This window comes from Podarcis vaucheri (genome assembly GCF_965113315.1).
Source record: "Podarcis vaucheri genome assembly, chromosome: 15".
NCBI lineage: Eukaryota > Metazoa > Chordata > Lepidosauria > Squamata > Lacertidae > Podarcis > Podarcis vaucheri.
In genome coordinates, this window is record NC_138753.1 from 38,992,379 (window position 1) to 39,009,028 (window position 16,650).

The 16,650-nt window shown below is 46.7% G+C and overlaps 1 protein-coding gene across 1 annotated transcript in view; it reads left to right on the forward strand.

The window, feature by feature from the left end:
• LZTS1 (leucine zipper tumor suppressor 1) overlaps positions 1–16,359 on the forward strand; it is a 43,642-nt gene extending 27,283 nt beyond the window's left edge. The window contains exons 2-4 of the mRNA XM_082200439.1: positions 3,935–4,416; positions 8,180–9,007; positions 11,640–16,359. Coding sequence (XP_082056565.1) covers positions 4,072–4,416; positions 8,180–9,007; positions 11,640–12,308 — 1,842 coding nt within the window. The 5' untranslated portion in view covers positions 3,935–4,071 and the 3' untranslated portion in view covers positions 12,309–16,359. The remainder of the gene's footprint in view (positions 1–3,934; positions 4,417–8,179; positions 9,008–11,639) is intronic.
• The last annotated feature ends 291 nt before the right edge of the window (positions 16,360–16,650 follow it).

Here is a 16,650-nt window from a genome sequence, read left to right on the forward strand (position 1 = left end):
CAAAGTGCTGGTTTTGACCTATAAAGCCTTAAACAGCTCAGGACCACAGTACCTCAAGGACCACCTTTCCCCATATGAACCTCCCCAGACCCTGAAATAATCTTCTGAGCCCCCCTTCGTGTGCCTCCTCCTTGAGAGGTCTGGAGGGTGGCAAAACGAGAACAGGGCCTTCTCTGCAGTGGCTCCCCGTCTGTGGAATGCTCTCCTCAGGGAAGTTCACCTGGTGCCTTCATTATACATCTTTAGGCACCAGGCAAAAACGTTTCTTTTTAACCAGACCTTTGGTTGATCTGATTTACATCCTATGCCCTTTTAAAATGTGGGTGGTTTTTTTTGGGGGGGGTATTGGGTTGTTGTTTTTATTTTGATTATGTATTTTGTGGTTTTATATTTTGATTTTCTTCTGTGAACCACCCTGACACCTCTGGGTATAGGCAATATATAATTTCAAATAATAATGATGATGATGATGATGATGTAAGCAGCGAACTTCAATGTCTAAAATCCCTGGTAGAGGAGAAGGATTGTGAGATCACGTTAAGGGTAGCCAAATTCTGTGTGATTGCCATAAAACTTAGGGAACAAGCTGTACTATCATAATGATTAAGGCCTTAAATGATAATTTTAGGTTATATGTTAGTGACTCAGTTTTAATTTATATATATTTTAACTGTTGCTATATCTGTATTGTCCCTGTTATACCTAATTGCAAATTCAAATGTATCCCTATCGTGGTTTAGGACTTCCTTGATATTGTATGTGGGCTGGAACTAGCCTGTGACCGAAATAATAATAAATTAAAAAATCAATAATGTAAGCAGTGAGGAGATGGACACCCCATCTTCTACTTTCTTTGTGCTCTGCCTACTTGGGTGGCTTGGACCCAAAGGGAAGAATATGAGTGGTCCCTTGGAGAGCCTTTTGGCACATCCACCTGAGTATTGTGTACACTGGCTGGCCTTCGCATTCCAGGATTTCAGGTAGAGAGCCTCTTCCCTTTCCCTAAACAGGAAGCCCACCTAGGGACTTCTCAGAACCTGAAGCCATCACTGTCCATTCTAGTGAACGACTGTAGCTTTAAGGGAAAGGGCTGCAGATCAGAGGTAGAGCATCTGTTTTCCAGCAGGAGGTCCCAAGTCAAGTCCTTGGCATGTGAAGGTAGCGCCTGCCTGGAATCTTGATGGTTTGTGTTGACCAGGGCCAACCTGCTGATTGCAGGACGAAAGGGCTGGGAAGAGCCACAGTTCAGTGGCAGAGCATCTGCCCTGCAAAGAGGAGGTCATAGGTTCAATCCCTGCAGGTATCTCCAGCTGCGGTTGGGAAAGGCTCCTGCCTGCAGTCCTGGAGAGCCACTGCCAGGCAGTGTAGTCTGACATAATGCAGCTTCCTTGCAGTGGTGGTTGGGCTTGATGGGAGTTTGGTACATTAGCTACCCCTAGTGTAGAAGAAGAAAACTGAATTGGATGGACCAGCTGTCTTGAGGCAGCCTCCTCTATTCCTCTGTGAACATGTTAAGAGACAGTTGTGAGGAGCAGAGAAGTGGGAAGGTGGTGAACAAAAACCAGGTCGAAAAGTGAGCAAGCAGGAGGGGTCTCTGTTCTGCAGTTTCCTCTTCCCGATGATATTTTTCTGCCATTAGTCACAGCCGCCCTTTCCAGCTTCCTCTGCAAACTTTATCCTTCCCACACAGACTTCTGCAGCTGCAACAGGCCTACAAGATTTGTGTATATATTTGGGTGGGATGCTGGCAGCAGGGTGGGGGACAGTGGTGGAAGGAAAGGGGGGCGGATTTTCTTTTGTACTGCCATTTTGTCTACATTCCAAAGTTGTGTGTGGGGAGAGATAAAGCAGAAACAAGGCTCAGTCCCTGCCAGGGTGATGAAGACAGCCTCCCAAACGCCCACAGTATGGAGAGCAGAAAAGCTTTTAGTGGTTTTTAGCGAGCAGCAGCAATTGGAGCAGCTTCCGTTCCATCTCCCTGCTGCAATGAATCAACCTCCAAAGCACGCCCACCTTTCCACCCCCTCCCCTTCTGCAACGCACCTGGATGGAGGTCATTTTGATCCTGTGCTGATTTTGACCCACCTGCAACTCTGCTCCACCCTCCTTAACCTTTAGGTGTGCACCAGGAAAGCATTTCCTTCTTTCCCTCACCAGTTGAGAGGCACACCGGGTCGATTGAGGGGCTTTAAAGCCCCAGGGAAAGGGGAAATATATAGGGTACCAGCGCTGAGCTGTAATGATGGCAGTGACACACTGTGCCTTTGAGAACGGTATACAAGACATGAGTTGTAATTAAGAACAGCAGCACCATCCATTTTTAAAAAAAGATATTTATTAAAGTTTTTTAAAATATAACAATGAAAAATAAAATAAAAAATAACAAGAAACAAAATACAAAATACAACATAAAAACAGTTAAAAAACAAATAATTTTCCATAACATATCTTCCTTACGCTTATTTCCCCAGACCTCCTCATACCTCCCTTCTTTGTATTCCACTTCAATATGTTAGTTCAGCAAATCCTTACCATTAAGCTTTTACCCATTTATGAACCTTTTTTTTCCGTATCTCCTAAAGCATTACAGCTAGAAACCCCTTAGTTTCTATCCAACATCCTTCTAACATTCTTTAATTTTACAACATTTCTGTAAATAGTCTTTAAATTTCTTCCAGTCTTCTTTCACCAACTCTTCTCCCTGGTCTCGGATTCTGCCAGTCATTTCTGCGAATTTAGAACAGCAGCACCATCCATGTTGGAGCAGATCAAAAAGTGCTAAATGTTGTAGGGGAAGCGCAGAGCAAGGGGCTTATTTGGGAATAAAGTTGAAACTACCGTGGCTAAGCTTCACTCTAGAGCTTTGTTTATGAAGCTTTGATTCAGGGGGAGGGGAGGGGAGGGAAGGGAGTGGATCTCTACCAGCACCCAGGCTGTTCATTGGAGTTGGTTGCCCAGAATGAGTGATGGGCAAATCTGTCAGTTTTGGTTCCTCTTAGTTTCTCATTTTTCAAGTCTTATTTTTTCAGTCCTAATATCTACTTTTTAATGCACCTTTGCCTAAGATACACAAATTTTCAAAGCAATTTCCTCTAAAATTTCCTCTAAAAGCACATTTTTGTATGTTATTTTCACTAATATATGCATTTTTGTACACATTGCCTGGTTGGAGAACTTTATTACAAAAATCAGAGAAAAATCAGTTTCTAAGGATGGCTGTGCTTTGGTTTGCATAACGCTTTTAAAAAAGACAGTGTTATGCCCTGCAGGTGCTGATGGACGCTTCATCACCCCTGACTATCAAATATGTTGGCTAGAGGGCAAAAAAATTGGTTACTCCTTATATATCTTGACTTTACACAGCTTGTTTAAATTCTGGCTGGCCTTTTCAGGACCATGGAGAGCTCCCAGTAAGTTGGCTGTTGCTCCCTGCACATTCTAAATCACAAAGGGATGTTGCTTCAGCCAAGATCTCAAGTTATCAAAAGCAATGCCTGTTCTGCGATTGGCAGCACCATACTGACAGAGCTGACGGTGGTCTTTGCCCAGTTCCAGAACCACTGACTTCTGTGTGGTAGGGAAGACACCACTGGGTATTCATACTCAGAGTCTGAGGAAGGCAAAGGGACCATGTTCCTGAGGTTGGGAGGAGACATTAAAGATTCCCTACTTTGTGGGGCACCCTGTATCTCTTCCTCATTGGCATCTTTCCAACAGGAAGTGGGGTTCTGGGGTTTGCCACTCTCATTTATCAGTTGGGATGCCAAGTCTGAGATATGGTGACTTACCCAACACCATATGATGTGTCAATGACAGAGGTGGGACTTGGATTTAAGTTTCCTCCATATCCATTGTGACTGTTTTCTGAGCGGACTTATGTTAGGCACCTTGACCCATTCTCACCAATCCTCATTTCTTTCTCACCTTTTCTCAGGTTTATTGCTCCTTGGCACAGCAAGGCTTCTGCTATGACCACAACACCAGCCTTCTCTCCCGACAGTGAGGACATTCTCTTAGAAGACCCACGCAGGGTGCCCTCCCTTCTGTGCATGCCCTTCACCCAGGACCATCATGGGAAGTGTCAGTAGCCTCATCTCAGGCCACAGCTTCCATAGCAAGCACTGCCGGGCATCCCAGTACAAGCTGCGCAAGTCTTCCCACCTGAAGAAGCTGAACAGATACTCAGACGGACTGTTGAAATTTGGCTTCTCTCAGGAAACTGTTCACAATAAGTCCAGCTCCAAGGGCAACAAGAATGAGGACTTTTTTTACATCAAGGTCAACCAGAAGGCTCACCGGACGGACTACACCCCGCTGTCTGGGGGGGAGCTGGGAGGCCAGGCTGGGAGGAGCAGCGTGGACTATGGCACCCCGACGCCACCCAAACTGAAGCCAGTCTCCAACCAGATAGAACTAGTGAGTTGCATGAAACCTGGCCAGTGTATACCAAAAGATCTCACTTGTGCTAACTGAAGAAGAACGCTGGTAGATCAGGCCAAAGGCCTGTTCCGCCCAGCATCGTGTTTTCCACAGTAGCCAACTAGATGTCTTGGGGAAGCCCACAAGTTGGACACAAGGGCAGTCGCTGTCTCCCACAGTTCTCCCCCAAGAACTGGTCATTTAGAGGGGCCCTGCCTCTGAACCAAGGCTCTGACACAGAGAAAGAAAAGATGTCCGTTACCCTGATGTCTTTCTTAGGGGCTTCTGGTTGGCTACTGTGGCAAAAGAGGAAACTGGACTAAGTGAATTATTGGAGAGATCCAGCCAACCTTTTCTTACATCCCTGTGTAAAGATGTGGTCTGGTTGAGTGGTAGTACAATTTGTGCTTGCAAACATGCACAATCAACCTTCAGATAAGCAGGCCTCAATATGTTCAGATCCAGGACCCATCTTTAATTGCAAAATGCATTTTGGGGGGTGGGGAGTTACCCTATATTTATGTGGTGCTGGTGCTGCTGCTGCTGTTGGGACCCATGACCCAGTGCATTGGGGGCTGACCCACCCAGCTGATCAGCGAATTAAGTTAACTAATGGTTGACGACAACACATGGTTGGTTTTATTTATTGATTCATCTTTACCTTTATGTACAGTGGTACCTCGGGTTACAGACACTTCAGGTTACAGACGCTTCAGGTTACAGACTCCGCTAACCCAGAAATAGTACCTCGGGTTAAGAACTTTGCTTCAGGATGAGAACAGAAATCATGTTCTGGCGGCGCAGCGGCAGTGGGAGGCCCCATTAGCTAAAGTGGTACCTCAAGTTAAGAACAGTTTCAAGTTTAAGAGCGGACCTCCAGAACAAATTAAGTTCTTAACCGAAGGTACCACTGTACTGCCTTTCTTCTATTGTGGAATGCAAGGTGGCATAAATATTCTTTCTAGGCTGCCACCCATCCGGCCGCTGACCAGACCCAGACGTGCTAAGTTTCATCAAACTGTTGGCCTTGTGTACCTTAAATCTGTTTTTAAAAACCACCACCACCAAACGGAAGATTTAATCAACTGAGATGGTATCCCACCATGCCTGCTGGTTTCTGTGCCGGGGCTCATGCCTGCAGTCAGCAGCAAATGGCTATGTTCTGCCTCTTCTCTTAGAATGCTAGGAATTGGTGGAAACTGCAAGTTAGCAGAGCCCTGTTGCCCCCAGCTCCTGCTTTAGGTTTTCCCAAAGGCAGCTGGTTGGCCGCTGTAAGAACAAGATGTTGGACTAGGTAGGCCTTTGGCCAGATCCAGCAGGACTCGAGCTATTTTCTCTTGTTCTTCTCTCTTAAAGCACCACCCCCTCCGATCCCCATGCCTGCACTCTTTCCTTCCTCTGTATTGCCCTCTCTCCTTTGTATTGCATCTTTGAGGCTTTCCGTATTGGCTCATTCCTTACCACACTGTTGTAAGAACTTAGGCCAGTGGCTTTTATCTGGTCCATCATCCTGTTCTCACAGCAGCCCACCAGATGCCCGTAGGAAATGTGCAAGCAGGATCTGAGACCTCTCGCCTCCTGTAGCTTCCAGCAACTGATATTCACAAGCATTACTGCCAAAAGCTGAATCCTTTGCCTTCCCCACCTCCATTCTGCCTTTTGCTGAGGGACTACCTTTCTCACCCCTTCCCGTACACTCCACATCTCTTCTCTTACTCCTCTCCTGTTCCTCTTCCTTTTTATTGGCTGCTCTTTTGTAGCTCCCCCTCTCCTTGCCCCTCCACTGTCTTTCATCCTGCAACTGAGGACTGGATCCACTTCCAGATCCCTGGTGCCCACAAGAACAACACCAGGAGCAGGCAGGGCAGCTCACAGCCATTCCTTGCCAGCCTTGCAGCTCCCTTCCGGGAAGAAGACAGCCAGACTGAGCCCCTCCTCCAGCTAACCCTGTGCCTTTAAAAGGTAAAGGGGACCCCTGACCATTAGGTCCAGTTGTGGCCAACTCTGGGGTTGCGGCGCTCATCTCGCTTTATTGGCCGAGGGAGCCGCTTACAGCTTCCGGGTCATGTGGCCAGCATGACTGAGCCGCTTCTGGCGCATCAGAGCAGCGCATGGAAACGCCGTTTACCTTCCCGCCAGAGCAGTACCTATTTATCTACTTGCACTTTAACGTGCTTTCGAACTGCTAGGTTGGCAGGTGCAGGGTCCGAGCAATGGGAGCTCACCCTGGCGCGGGGATTCGAACCGCCGACCTTCTGACTGGCAAGTCCTAGGCTCTGTGGTTTAACCCACAGCGCCACCCACATCCCTCCTGTGCCTTTAGTGTTTCCCTTAAGATCTGTACAGTGGAAGGGAAGTACACGCTGTGGGGTTGTCATGCCTTTACAGTCATACCTCATGTTACATCCTCTTCATGTTACGTTCTTTCACTTTACGTCCCGCAGCAACCCGGAAGTGCTGGAAAGGGATGCTTCCGGGTTTTGCCTCTCGCGCAGAAGCACAAAATGACGTCACACACATGCGCAGAAGTTGCGAATTGCAACCCGCCTGTGCGCAGACGTGCTGCTGTGGGTTGTGCGCTTTTCATGTTGCGAACGGGCCTCCGGAACAGATCCCGTTCGCAACCAGAGGTACCACTGTATTTATTTACAAGAATTCAGATCATTACAGTTCCCAAGTAGAGCTTTGCAGTTGTTTGAATGCACCTCAATGGGCCTGCTTTACCCCCCCCCCCATGTTTTGGCCCATGTAGGACATTCTCTTGAACTTTGATAATGCTTCTATCTTGCCTGGATGGAGAACAGAGAGGTGGGTGCGAGTGCCGGTAGAGACTAGTCTAGTACGCAAAGGCAAAATTTCACCCACTACTGGCATGTGGCCCTTGGATCATTGCCCAGAAAGGAATGTGGACCTTGATCTGAAAACTATTTTGCACTCCTGATTAAAAGCAATCAAGCAATCAGTAGTGTCATACTGTGCACATTTTATTGAATTCTCCACTACTAAATATTTCGGTTTAACTTCTTTGCGCTATTAGAAAAAAAATTCTTTTCCTCTTGATTCTCATATTTCATTGGGAATGTTTCAGTAAAACAAAGTAAAGTGGAAAAAATAAAAAGGAAACAAAAAAGAAGGAAAATATTTCAGATACAAAGAAGAGAGAGAAAACCAACACGGTATATTCTTTTGAAAAGTTTTCCTTGCTAAATATGTCAAATAAACATGCCAAATCAGACCTCCACTGAGCAAATAGTTTTAAGGTGGTTGTCCCATCCCCGTCCCCCATGATGCCTTTTCTCTGGCATAGGTGAAAAAGGACCAAGTGTTGGAAACTCCTGTACCCCCAGTAAAAAAATTTAATATGCTTTTTATTAGTTTTCTTACACACACAATAAATTAACAAAAATGATAAAATAATAAAAACATACATCCATAAATCCATAAGTTCTTTCAAAAGAACTTTGCCACATTATTCTTAATTCCCAATTCCTTATCTTCCCCAATAGGCTTTTGTCTTCCTCAAAGCAGGTCTGTCTTATCTGTTTAATAAACTGCTTCTTTAATCATTTTGCCCTTTCTCCTGTTATCTGAATACTATACTTATAATCCATATTGTGGTTTGTGAAAATTCATCAAAGCATGTCCAGGTTTTAACTTGAGGGCACTTTATAATTTTCTCACTCCTTTTTGAACTTTTGGTTTGGCTGTCTCTGTCACCTTTGCCAGTCCCAGTAATTATCCAGTTTCTTTTCCCCCGCAGGCCACTGACAAGAGTGCTACGAGGCCCACCGCCTTCAAGCCTGTTCTCCCTCGCTCCAGCACAGTCCTCCACTCTTCTCCAGAGCACGGCAACCATGTTCCCCAGAAGCTCCAATCGCAGGAGAAAGCCAAGGATCCGGACGCTAAGCCTGCTCTGTGCTCCGGAGGACTGTCAGACTCAGGACGAAACTCCATGTCTAGCCTCCCCACGCACAGTACAGCCAGCAGCTACCAGTTGGACCCCCTTGTCGCTCCCGTGGGACCCATCAGCCGATTTGGGGGCTCTGCCCTGAACATCACTCAGTGCGCCATCCTGCAGGACAGTAACATGATGAGCCTGAAGGCCTTGTCCTTCTCGGATGGGGGCACCAAGATCCTGAACCCTGGCAAAATGTCTGCTGCTCCCCACCCGGGCGAGAAGAACTCCTCCTGCGTCCGCTCGCCCATCTCCACGGAGGAGTCGGCCATTCAGGAGTTGGAGCAGAAGCTTCTGGAGAGGGAGGGGGAGCTTCAGGAGCTGCAGTGCAGCTTTGAGGAGAAGGAGATCACCTCCTGCCAAAGCTATGAGGAAAAGCAGAGGCGCTGCAGGGACGAGATGGAAGGGCTGAAGCAGAAATGCAACAGCAGGCTCAAGCAGGCGTCGCAGAAGAGCCACAGGACCCAGCAGCTGCTGCAGCTGCAAGTGTTCCAGTTGCAGCAGGAGAAGCAGCAGCTCCGGGAGGAACTGGCCAACCTGATGAAGGAGCAGGACCTCCTGGAGGCCAAGCTGAGGTCCTATGAGAAGGAAAAGACCAACTTTGCCCCAGCGCTGGAGGAAACTCAGTGGGAGGTGAGGCCCAGCTCCATCCTAATAGGGAAAAGCTTGCGCCGCAATGGGGCGGGAATGTGTTGTACATGGGTTCACAGAGGGAGTAAAGGATGTGTTGCCACCACAAGTCAGGCAAGCGTACTGTCAGATGTTAGTGGTGGTTGCTCGTGAGTAACCAAGCAGGACTCCGACCTGTCTTTAACAGGTTTTATTTTGGTGCAAACACTATTTACAGTGCAGAACCATCAGTTCATGTCTGCCTAAACTGCTAGCAGAATCCGGGAGTGGCTCTTTCCGGGTCCTCCCCCAACATAAGAACTTAGTCACCCCCAGCCGTTTCCTTCCTTCTTTGCGTTTTACTCCTCTGCACAAGGTGGGTGACGGATGAGGCGTGTTTCCCTCCTGGCCGGCTTGACCAGGAGTGGTGCTGAGGCTCCCCGCAGCATCCTCCAGCCCCTTCCCCTCCTTTTCCCCGGAGGTGTGGCTTTCCCCATTGCAGGAAGAGGAACTGCTTCACAAGATTTTCAGTATCCCAACGGCCCCTCTGCCTCCCTTCCCTGGTCCGATGGCAGTCCCCTGACACATACGTACCAAAATGGTGTTCGCATAAGTTTCTTTTTTAAAAATAATTTTTATTAACCGGCCAATCAAATCAAATTAAATCACATCACATAAATTCCGAATTACAAAGCCGAATTTTAAATTTTGTTGGGGGGACCCATATTTCAAGATCTGAAGGGGGATTCTGATCATCTTCTTGCTACTGCGTTAATGTCCAAATCAGTCCAAATCAGTCCAAACAGAGTTCATAATTCTATCCAGTCTTATCTTGCTGTTTCCACATCACATCTTGTTTATATATTCTCTCTTTTTTCTTTATGATCTCTTCTGCTAGTCTCCTTAAGCCGATAAACACCAATAATAATAATAATCCTGTGTGAATTTTCCATTCTTCCATTCCTCAAATCGAGATGGTTTCCATATATCATCGCCTTCATAGATAACATCGCTCTTTCCATCTCGCAAAGCTGTCGCTCTTAAGTCCCTATGAGGAGTTTCACCCACAATATATAAACAGCTCTATTTCTCTCTTTCTCCTCCCAGACTCAAGACCTCTGACAGAACTTCCCAATATGGCGACGGCATTTTTAACTGCGTCATTCCCAAGCTCTTATACATTCCTCGCTCTTCTTAAAACATGCTTTGGTTCGAAAGTTTATCTCCACACAGCCTTAAATTCACAGCTTAAGTCCTTAAAACAACATTTCTGACTCGTGAGGGGAGGGGATTCTTGTTAATCACATAAGAAAAGAAAGGAAAGTTTTTTCCCCCTCCCCCATCAGTCATTTGCCATACCATGTCTTGGCGTATCTTCTCATGTTTTATTCTTGTCTTGTTTTATCAGAGATCTCTTCTATAGCAGTCTTTACTCCCCTCCTTCCTTGAAATATGTGCATTCCTTCATCCAAATTGTTTTCTTTTGAAGTTCTAGCAGCTAGTGGCGCGAATCAGGGACGGCGTCCAGGAGTGCCGGATTCCCACAGGAGGGCTTTGTGCCTAGTGCGCCCATCCCCACAAGTTCGGGGGTAGTATAGGGCACAGCAGGCAAAGGCAGTCCCACCCACCGTCCTGGGGGGGGGTTAGGGAGGCTAATTACTCCCATCATAGTCTCCAAATTACCTCGTGTGGGTCGAAGAGATGTTATTGTCAGCCGTCTTCCGATGCGCCCCCTAGTGGCCCCCCGTGTTCGCATAAGTTTCATCTAAATGGGCTGGCCTGAGCCAATGAAATGACCTCTTCCTGTTAGGCAGCTACACCCTTTGGTATATCACAATCATAAAAAGAATCGTAGGAAACATTGTCAGTTCTTTCATTGATGTAATATTCATTATCATCATCACCATCACTTTCATTGGGTTGAAACCAACAGGAGTCATGGTTGACTCACTGAAATTTATGGACATGACTAACTTGGGTCCATTAACTTCAGTGGGTGTGCTGGAAGTTTGCTGGTTACTTTTTTGGAATGAAATATTTCTATGTTTATACAGTCATTTAATTGCATTGGAACAAAAATCAGGAGAGCACTAGAGGTTCATAATTCAACGAAGAGCTAGTTGTTTAGCACCATCTCAATGCACGGTGCTTTACAGAGTTCAAGAGGGAAGGTCCCTGCCCCCAGGAGCTTACAAACTTCAACCTAGAAGAGGAGAGAAACAGAGGCAGAGGTTAACAGAGAAGCAACATGTGGCCATGCCCTTACGCATGCTTAGGCTGAGTTATAGCTAGACAGAGAACTAGGCAGTTGTGCCAAAGGCTTCTCCAAAAAAGGTTGATTTTAAGGAGGGGTTGAATTAATTAATTAATTGCACGGGTAAGCTGCCCTCTGTACCTTCCCCCGTCTCCCGCAAGAACCGTGCGCTCTTTAAAGGGAACGTGGTTCTTGGGGGCTTTTCTGGGAGGTGATTTTATGGCCAGCTGGAGAGGCCAGGAGGGCTGCCTTTGGCCTCTGGACCTGAAGTTCCCCACCCTGGTCTAATCTATTCTCATGTATACCATAATCACTGCTTGTCCACACTAAACTTAGTTGCACCATAGCTTTGGCCTCATTCCTGGATGACACCCTGGCTGTTGTTGTCATATTTCCCTCCAGGTGTGCCAGAAGTCTGGTGAAATCTCTCTCCTGAAGCAGCAGCTGAAGGAATCCCAGACAGAGCTCAACAGCAAGACCAACGAGGTCCTCAACCTGAAAGCTCAGCTGAAGGACGTCCGAGCAAAGATGGAATTGCTAGATATGAAAATCCAGGACTTGGAAGATTCCCTGCGCGCCAAGGCTATGGAGCTGGAGGTGTGCGAGAACGAGCTCCAGCGCAAGAAGAACGAGTCAGAGCTCCTGAGGGAGAAGGTGAACCTGCTGGAGCAGGAGATCGCAGAGCTGCGGACGGAACTCACAATCCTCAGGGAGCAGATGAAGTGTGGGGCGGCCTCCGCGGGCCTGGAGGGGAGCATGACGGAGGAAGCACAAGCCCTATGGCGGGAAGTGGAGAAGCTGAAGGCCGAGCTGGGAGAGGCTCAGGATAGCAACCAGCAGATGACGACCGGCTTCCAACAGGAGCGGCAGACCTGGAAGGAGGAGAAGGAGAAAGTCATCCACTACCAGAAGCAGCTGCAGCAGAGCTACCTGCACATGTACAAACGAAACCAGAACCTGGAGAAGATGCTCCAGCAGCTGGCTGCAGGGGAGGATGGCAAAGAGCCTTTAGACCTTGACCTCCATGGAACTGATGTCCCTTATGAGGACATCATTGCCACTGAAATCTGAAGGGTTCTGCGTTGTCTTGCCCGCTCTGGAGAGGAGATGCGTCTTTCAACTGGGGGGGAGGAGATTGTGTGTGTACAGTCCAAGAGAACCACCTGTTTTTCTTGGTTGAGGTCCTTTGCCTGGCCAAAATGGATCGCCAGCTGTTGTCCTACCACATGTTAATGGTGTGAGGCACCAACCCCAACCCTGTCATGCCCAATGCATCCTTCTGGGACCGCTATCCCGACTAGAGCATCCCAGTGAGAAATATAATGGGAAGTGGGGGGGGGGCCTTACCAGTTGACCATTCTGTCAGGATAGAATCAAAGCAGCAGCTGCTTTCAGTGGAGAATATGCAATAATCTCCATGCCAATTACCCCAGGCGGCTGCTTCTTGCCCATGACCCAGATATCAGTTCCCAAGGGCTACTGGAGTGCCAGCCATAGCAAATGCCATTATAGCTCTCCTGCAGCCACTAAACTATGGGACGAGGCCTGTTCATGCTCCGTGAGCCTCTCTGTTGCCATGTGAGAAGACATTTTTAGGGGGAAAGTGCAGGATTTGGCCACTTGTTCCTTCGTTAGAGTCCGTCATCACAGGCTGTCAAGAATATCCTGCAAATTCTTATTGACCAGGGATACGTAAGTGGTCAGGGCCGGCCCTACTGTTAGGCAATGTGAGGGATCTGCCTCAGGTTGCAGATGCTGGGGGGCCAGAAGTGGTGGAGAGCTGTGTGTGCCAGGCAGCCTGCCCGGCAGCTCCTAAGGTGCCCTGTTGCCCTCAGGTGTGGTGGAAGACACCATAGTTGAAGCAAAATTCAGTTGCCTACCCAGTCAGCTTCTATACATGGAATACAGAGACAAGAATATATCTTGTCCTTTTCCTCAGAGAGGATAGCAATAGGATTCTGAGATACTTGGGGATCAGATGGAATGTAAGGCATTTATGTGTTTTCTCATCTGGGAGAGAACAACCCTGTTCCACTGGTTGCCCTCTTTCTCCAGCATACTTCTCCTGTCCAAAGTAATGGGCTAGTGTTCCAGGCTACTAGAAGCCATAAACTGGCAAATCAGCCACCAGATCTTCCTTGTCATTGCTTGGCATTGCCTCTTCCATGAGCAGGTAAAAGCTGGGAGAGAGGTCTATTTTTATTTAATGTGGGAGTGGGAACCAAAATGGTGTGTGTGTTGAATGGGAATGTTTATATTCAGTTATCAAAAATGTGAATATTTTTATGGAGTTTTTGGGAAGGCTTGTTTTTGGCAAATATCTCGTGTTTACTGTCCGCATTACCTGTCCTCTGTTTTGCCAATAAGGTTCAATCTGCACTATTTCTAACAGTATTACGCCTTTTAAACAGTCATGGTTCTCCCCAAAGAATCTTGGATGCTGAGAGTTATTAAGAGACTCCTATTCCCCCTGCAGAGCTACCGTTCTCAGAGTGATTTAACAATCAACCCTTCTTCCTGGTGAACTCCCGTAATTATAACTCTTTGAGGGGAATAGGGCGTCTCCTAACAACTCTGATGACCCATAACATACTAAAGTTTCCATGATTCTTTGGAGGAAGCTATGCTTGCTTAAAATGGGATAATGCAGCTTTAAATGAAGGGTGCAGGTGTGACCTTCAAAGGGTATTTTGAACCCACAGGAAACCACCCCCTTCCTTTATTGAGACACCCCAGGAGCTGTGAAATGCAGATGGAATAGGACGGAGGAAGGACTAGGCCAGAGTGGTACAGCAAAGTGGAGTTCTTAATGTAGTAATTCTGGAACACAAACAGTTGGCTCAAAAGGTTTAAAACTCTCTTCTTCTCAGGGGCAAAAGAATTGATCAGTTAACAATCCAAAGCAGCAGCTGTTCCAGACAGGCGCTTGTAAGTTCTCTGCCTTTGTATGGAGCTCGTCCCAAGAGAGCCCCAAACCAACCAACTACAAGCTAGCAGAGAACCTGTTTCTGCCCCACTGGCTGTGGAAAGAGCCTGCCGGTTGCCAGGGCGACACAGGGCAGGCTGTATCTCAGTTCACCTATTCTTTTATAAAAGCGCAAACTAGGTAAGCTACCTTTTAAATGTGAACTAAATTGAATTCCACCTCCATCCCTAGTTGCTGCTGTGAAATGTACAGCAAACTTCTTGCAGGTGGCATGGTATGTTCCACCTTCTTCGACTTTCTGGGGGAATAGAAAGGATGGGGAAAACCTCCGCAGATTACTCCCAGCTTGCAGTGGTGATTAAAAGCATCGCTCTTGGGCTTGTGAACACGAAGCCCTGACAGTGTTACCGTCCCCTCTTCTCTGCCTGCCTCCCAGCCAGCTAATTGGGTTTATGCACATATGTTTCTGATTAGCAGAATTTGCATTGTTAATTGCAGTCTCAAAACCAGCCTGCTCCCTGGTGAACCACCAGTGACCCCATGGGGTTAATAACCTCTGAGTGGGAGGGGCTTGGTGTAGCCTGCTTGCCATATCCTGCTGATCCGATCAACTTTCCACAGTGCCCGCCTGCTGTCTTTCTCCTCCCCTCCATCTACCTCACCTAAGGGCAGGGGACCAGCTGTTGGCAGACATCATTAAACTGGGAGCCTGTTTTCCTATTTAAGCCTCAAAGGCATCTTTTGTGAGAGGGCAGAACACCTCCGGTACAATTTTGCATTTGCCCCAAAGGCTTAGCTCAGCTCCTCCAGATGACCTGTTTATTGAGCATCCCGTCATGATTTGTGCCTAAACAGAAGTTAGGCTATGTCTGGTCTTCATTCGAACATTCATTCTGATTTCTTTGCCAGGACGATTAGCATTGGTCCTTAATTCATCCTGATTTGGTGGTAATAATTGTTTGTTCATCCCACATTTGCCAGTGCATCTCCCCATCACTTTCCCAACTACAAAAAGTCAGTTTGGGGAGGTGGGTGGGTGTTTAAGTAGATGTGTTACACTCGGGCGACTGAGTGCTTTAATCAACTTTAATTGTGCAATCCTAAATTTCAGTTGTGCTCCTGCAGAATACTGACAGTGTGGAGGTGGCCTGTGTTTGGATCACCTGGTGCAATTTTATTTTATTTTTCTAAAAGTGTACTGCCTGTAGTATTTTCCTTCCATAAGTAATGGAACGAGGGATTAACTATAAAAGAGGCAGCGGGTGTTCCCTTCACATATTTCCCGTTACCCCTTGCTCCCCTAGCTTTTGGTCACAGCACATTAAGATCTTTGGCCGCACCGACAGTTTAGGAAACTTAGCAGGTGGCTTAAAGAAGCCTTGTTTGTCTGCTTCCATGCTCCACCGCATCTACAAGCAGAAACTTCCAAAAGAGAGCAATAATTTGACATGTAAAAGAATTGGATCTCACCAGTTCCCTTCCTTGTCCCCCTTCCGCACCAGTGGTTTGAGCTGACTGTGTACAAATATTTTGAAGTCTTCTTGAGAACACATTCATTCCCACAGTCTCACTGCCAATGGGGATGATGATTTGAGCATTTCACATCTGAATGGTGATTATGTAATATTGAAAGCAGCAATGACAGCAACTCTACTAGTGCTTTAAAATAAACACATGACCCTAACTGTGCGGCCAGGTAAATTAGTCGTTGTGGTCTTCGTATCGGAGAACACAAAAAACAATGACAGGAGTTTGCAGCAGGTTATTATTATAATATATTTTTACCCTTCTTTCTTTGATCATGATTTCCATTTTCTTTTGAGACATTGGGCTCCCTTCCCTGACCTTGAGTTTTTATGAGTTGACATTTTTTGTGTTTGGGTGCCACAGTAAACTATGGTTTATTGTGGTGGGAATAAGACACACTGAGTCTTAGAAAGGAGATTGGAAGGCTTTTTTCCCTTCTGTTTTTAATTGACTACAACTTGGTGCATTATCCAAACCTGAGAACCCATTGTTAATCTCAACAATGATTTGTTTTGAACAGGTCAACTTAAAGCCATGATTTATTAAAATGCCCTGCTCCAAACATGCCCTCATCTGCTCCCTAACCATGTTGACTTTTAACAAGCATGTATTTGGAACTCTGCAGAGGAAAAGAGGCTGCAGAAATTTTTAATAGCGAATCAACTTGAATCCACTCTTTTCTGCCACTTCTCCATTCAAATGGAAATCACTTCTGAGTAGACATGTGTAGGGTTGTATTGTTTATCTTCTCCCTCTACCACCCTGGCTGCTTTTTCTTTTTGTAAAGAAAATCACCCACCAGGGTTTAGTTATACACATCTTCAAATAATGCTTAGTTAGAACTTCAGCTGGTCACTATAGCATTCTTTGTAGCATCTGTAACTAGCAGAAACAGCCTTGCAAAGCCGGTGGTGGTTTCTAGCTGCCTTGAAGATCATTCGCAGGAAAACATCCTGACTG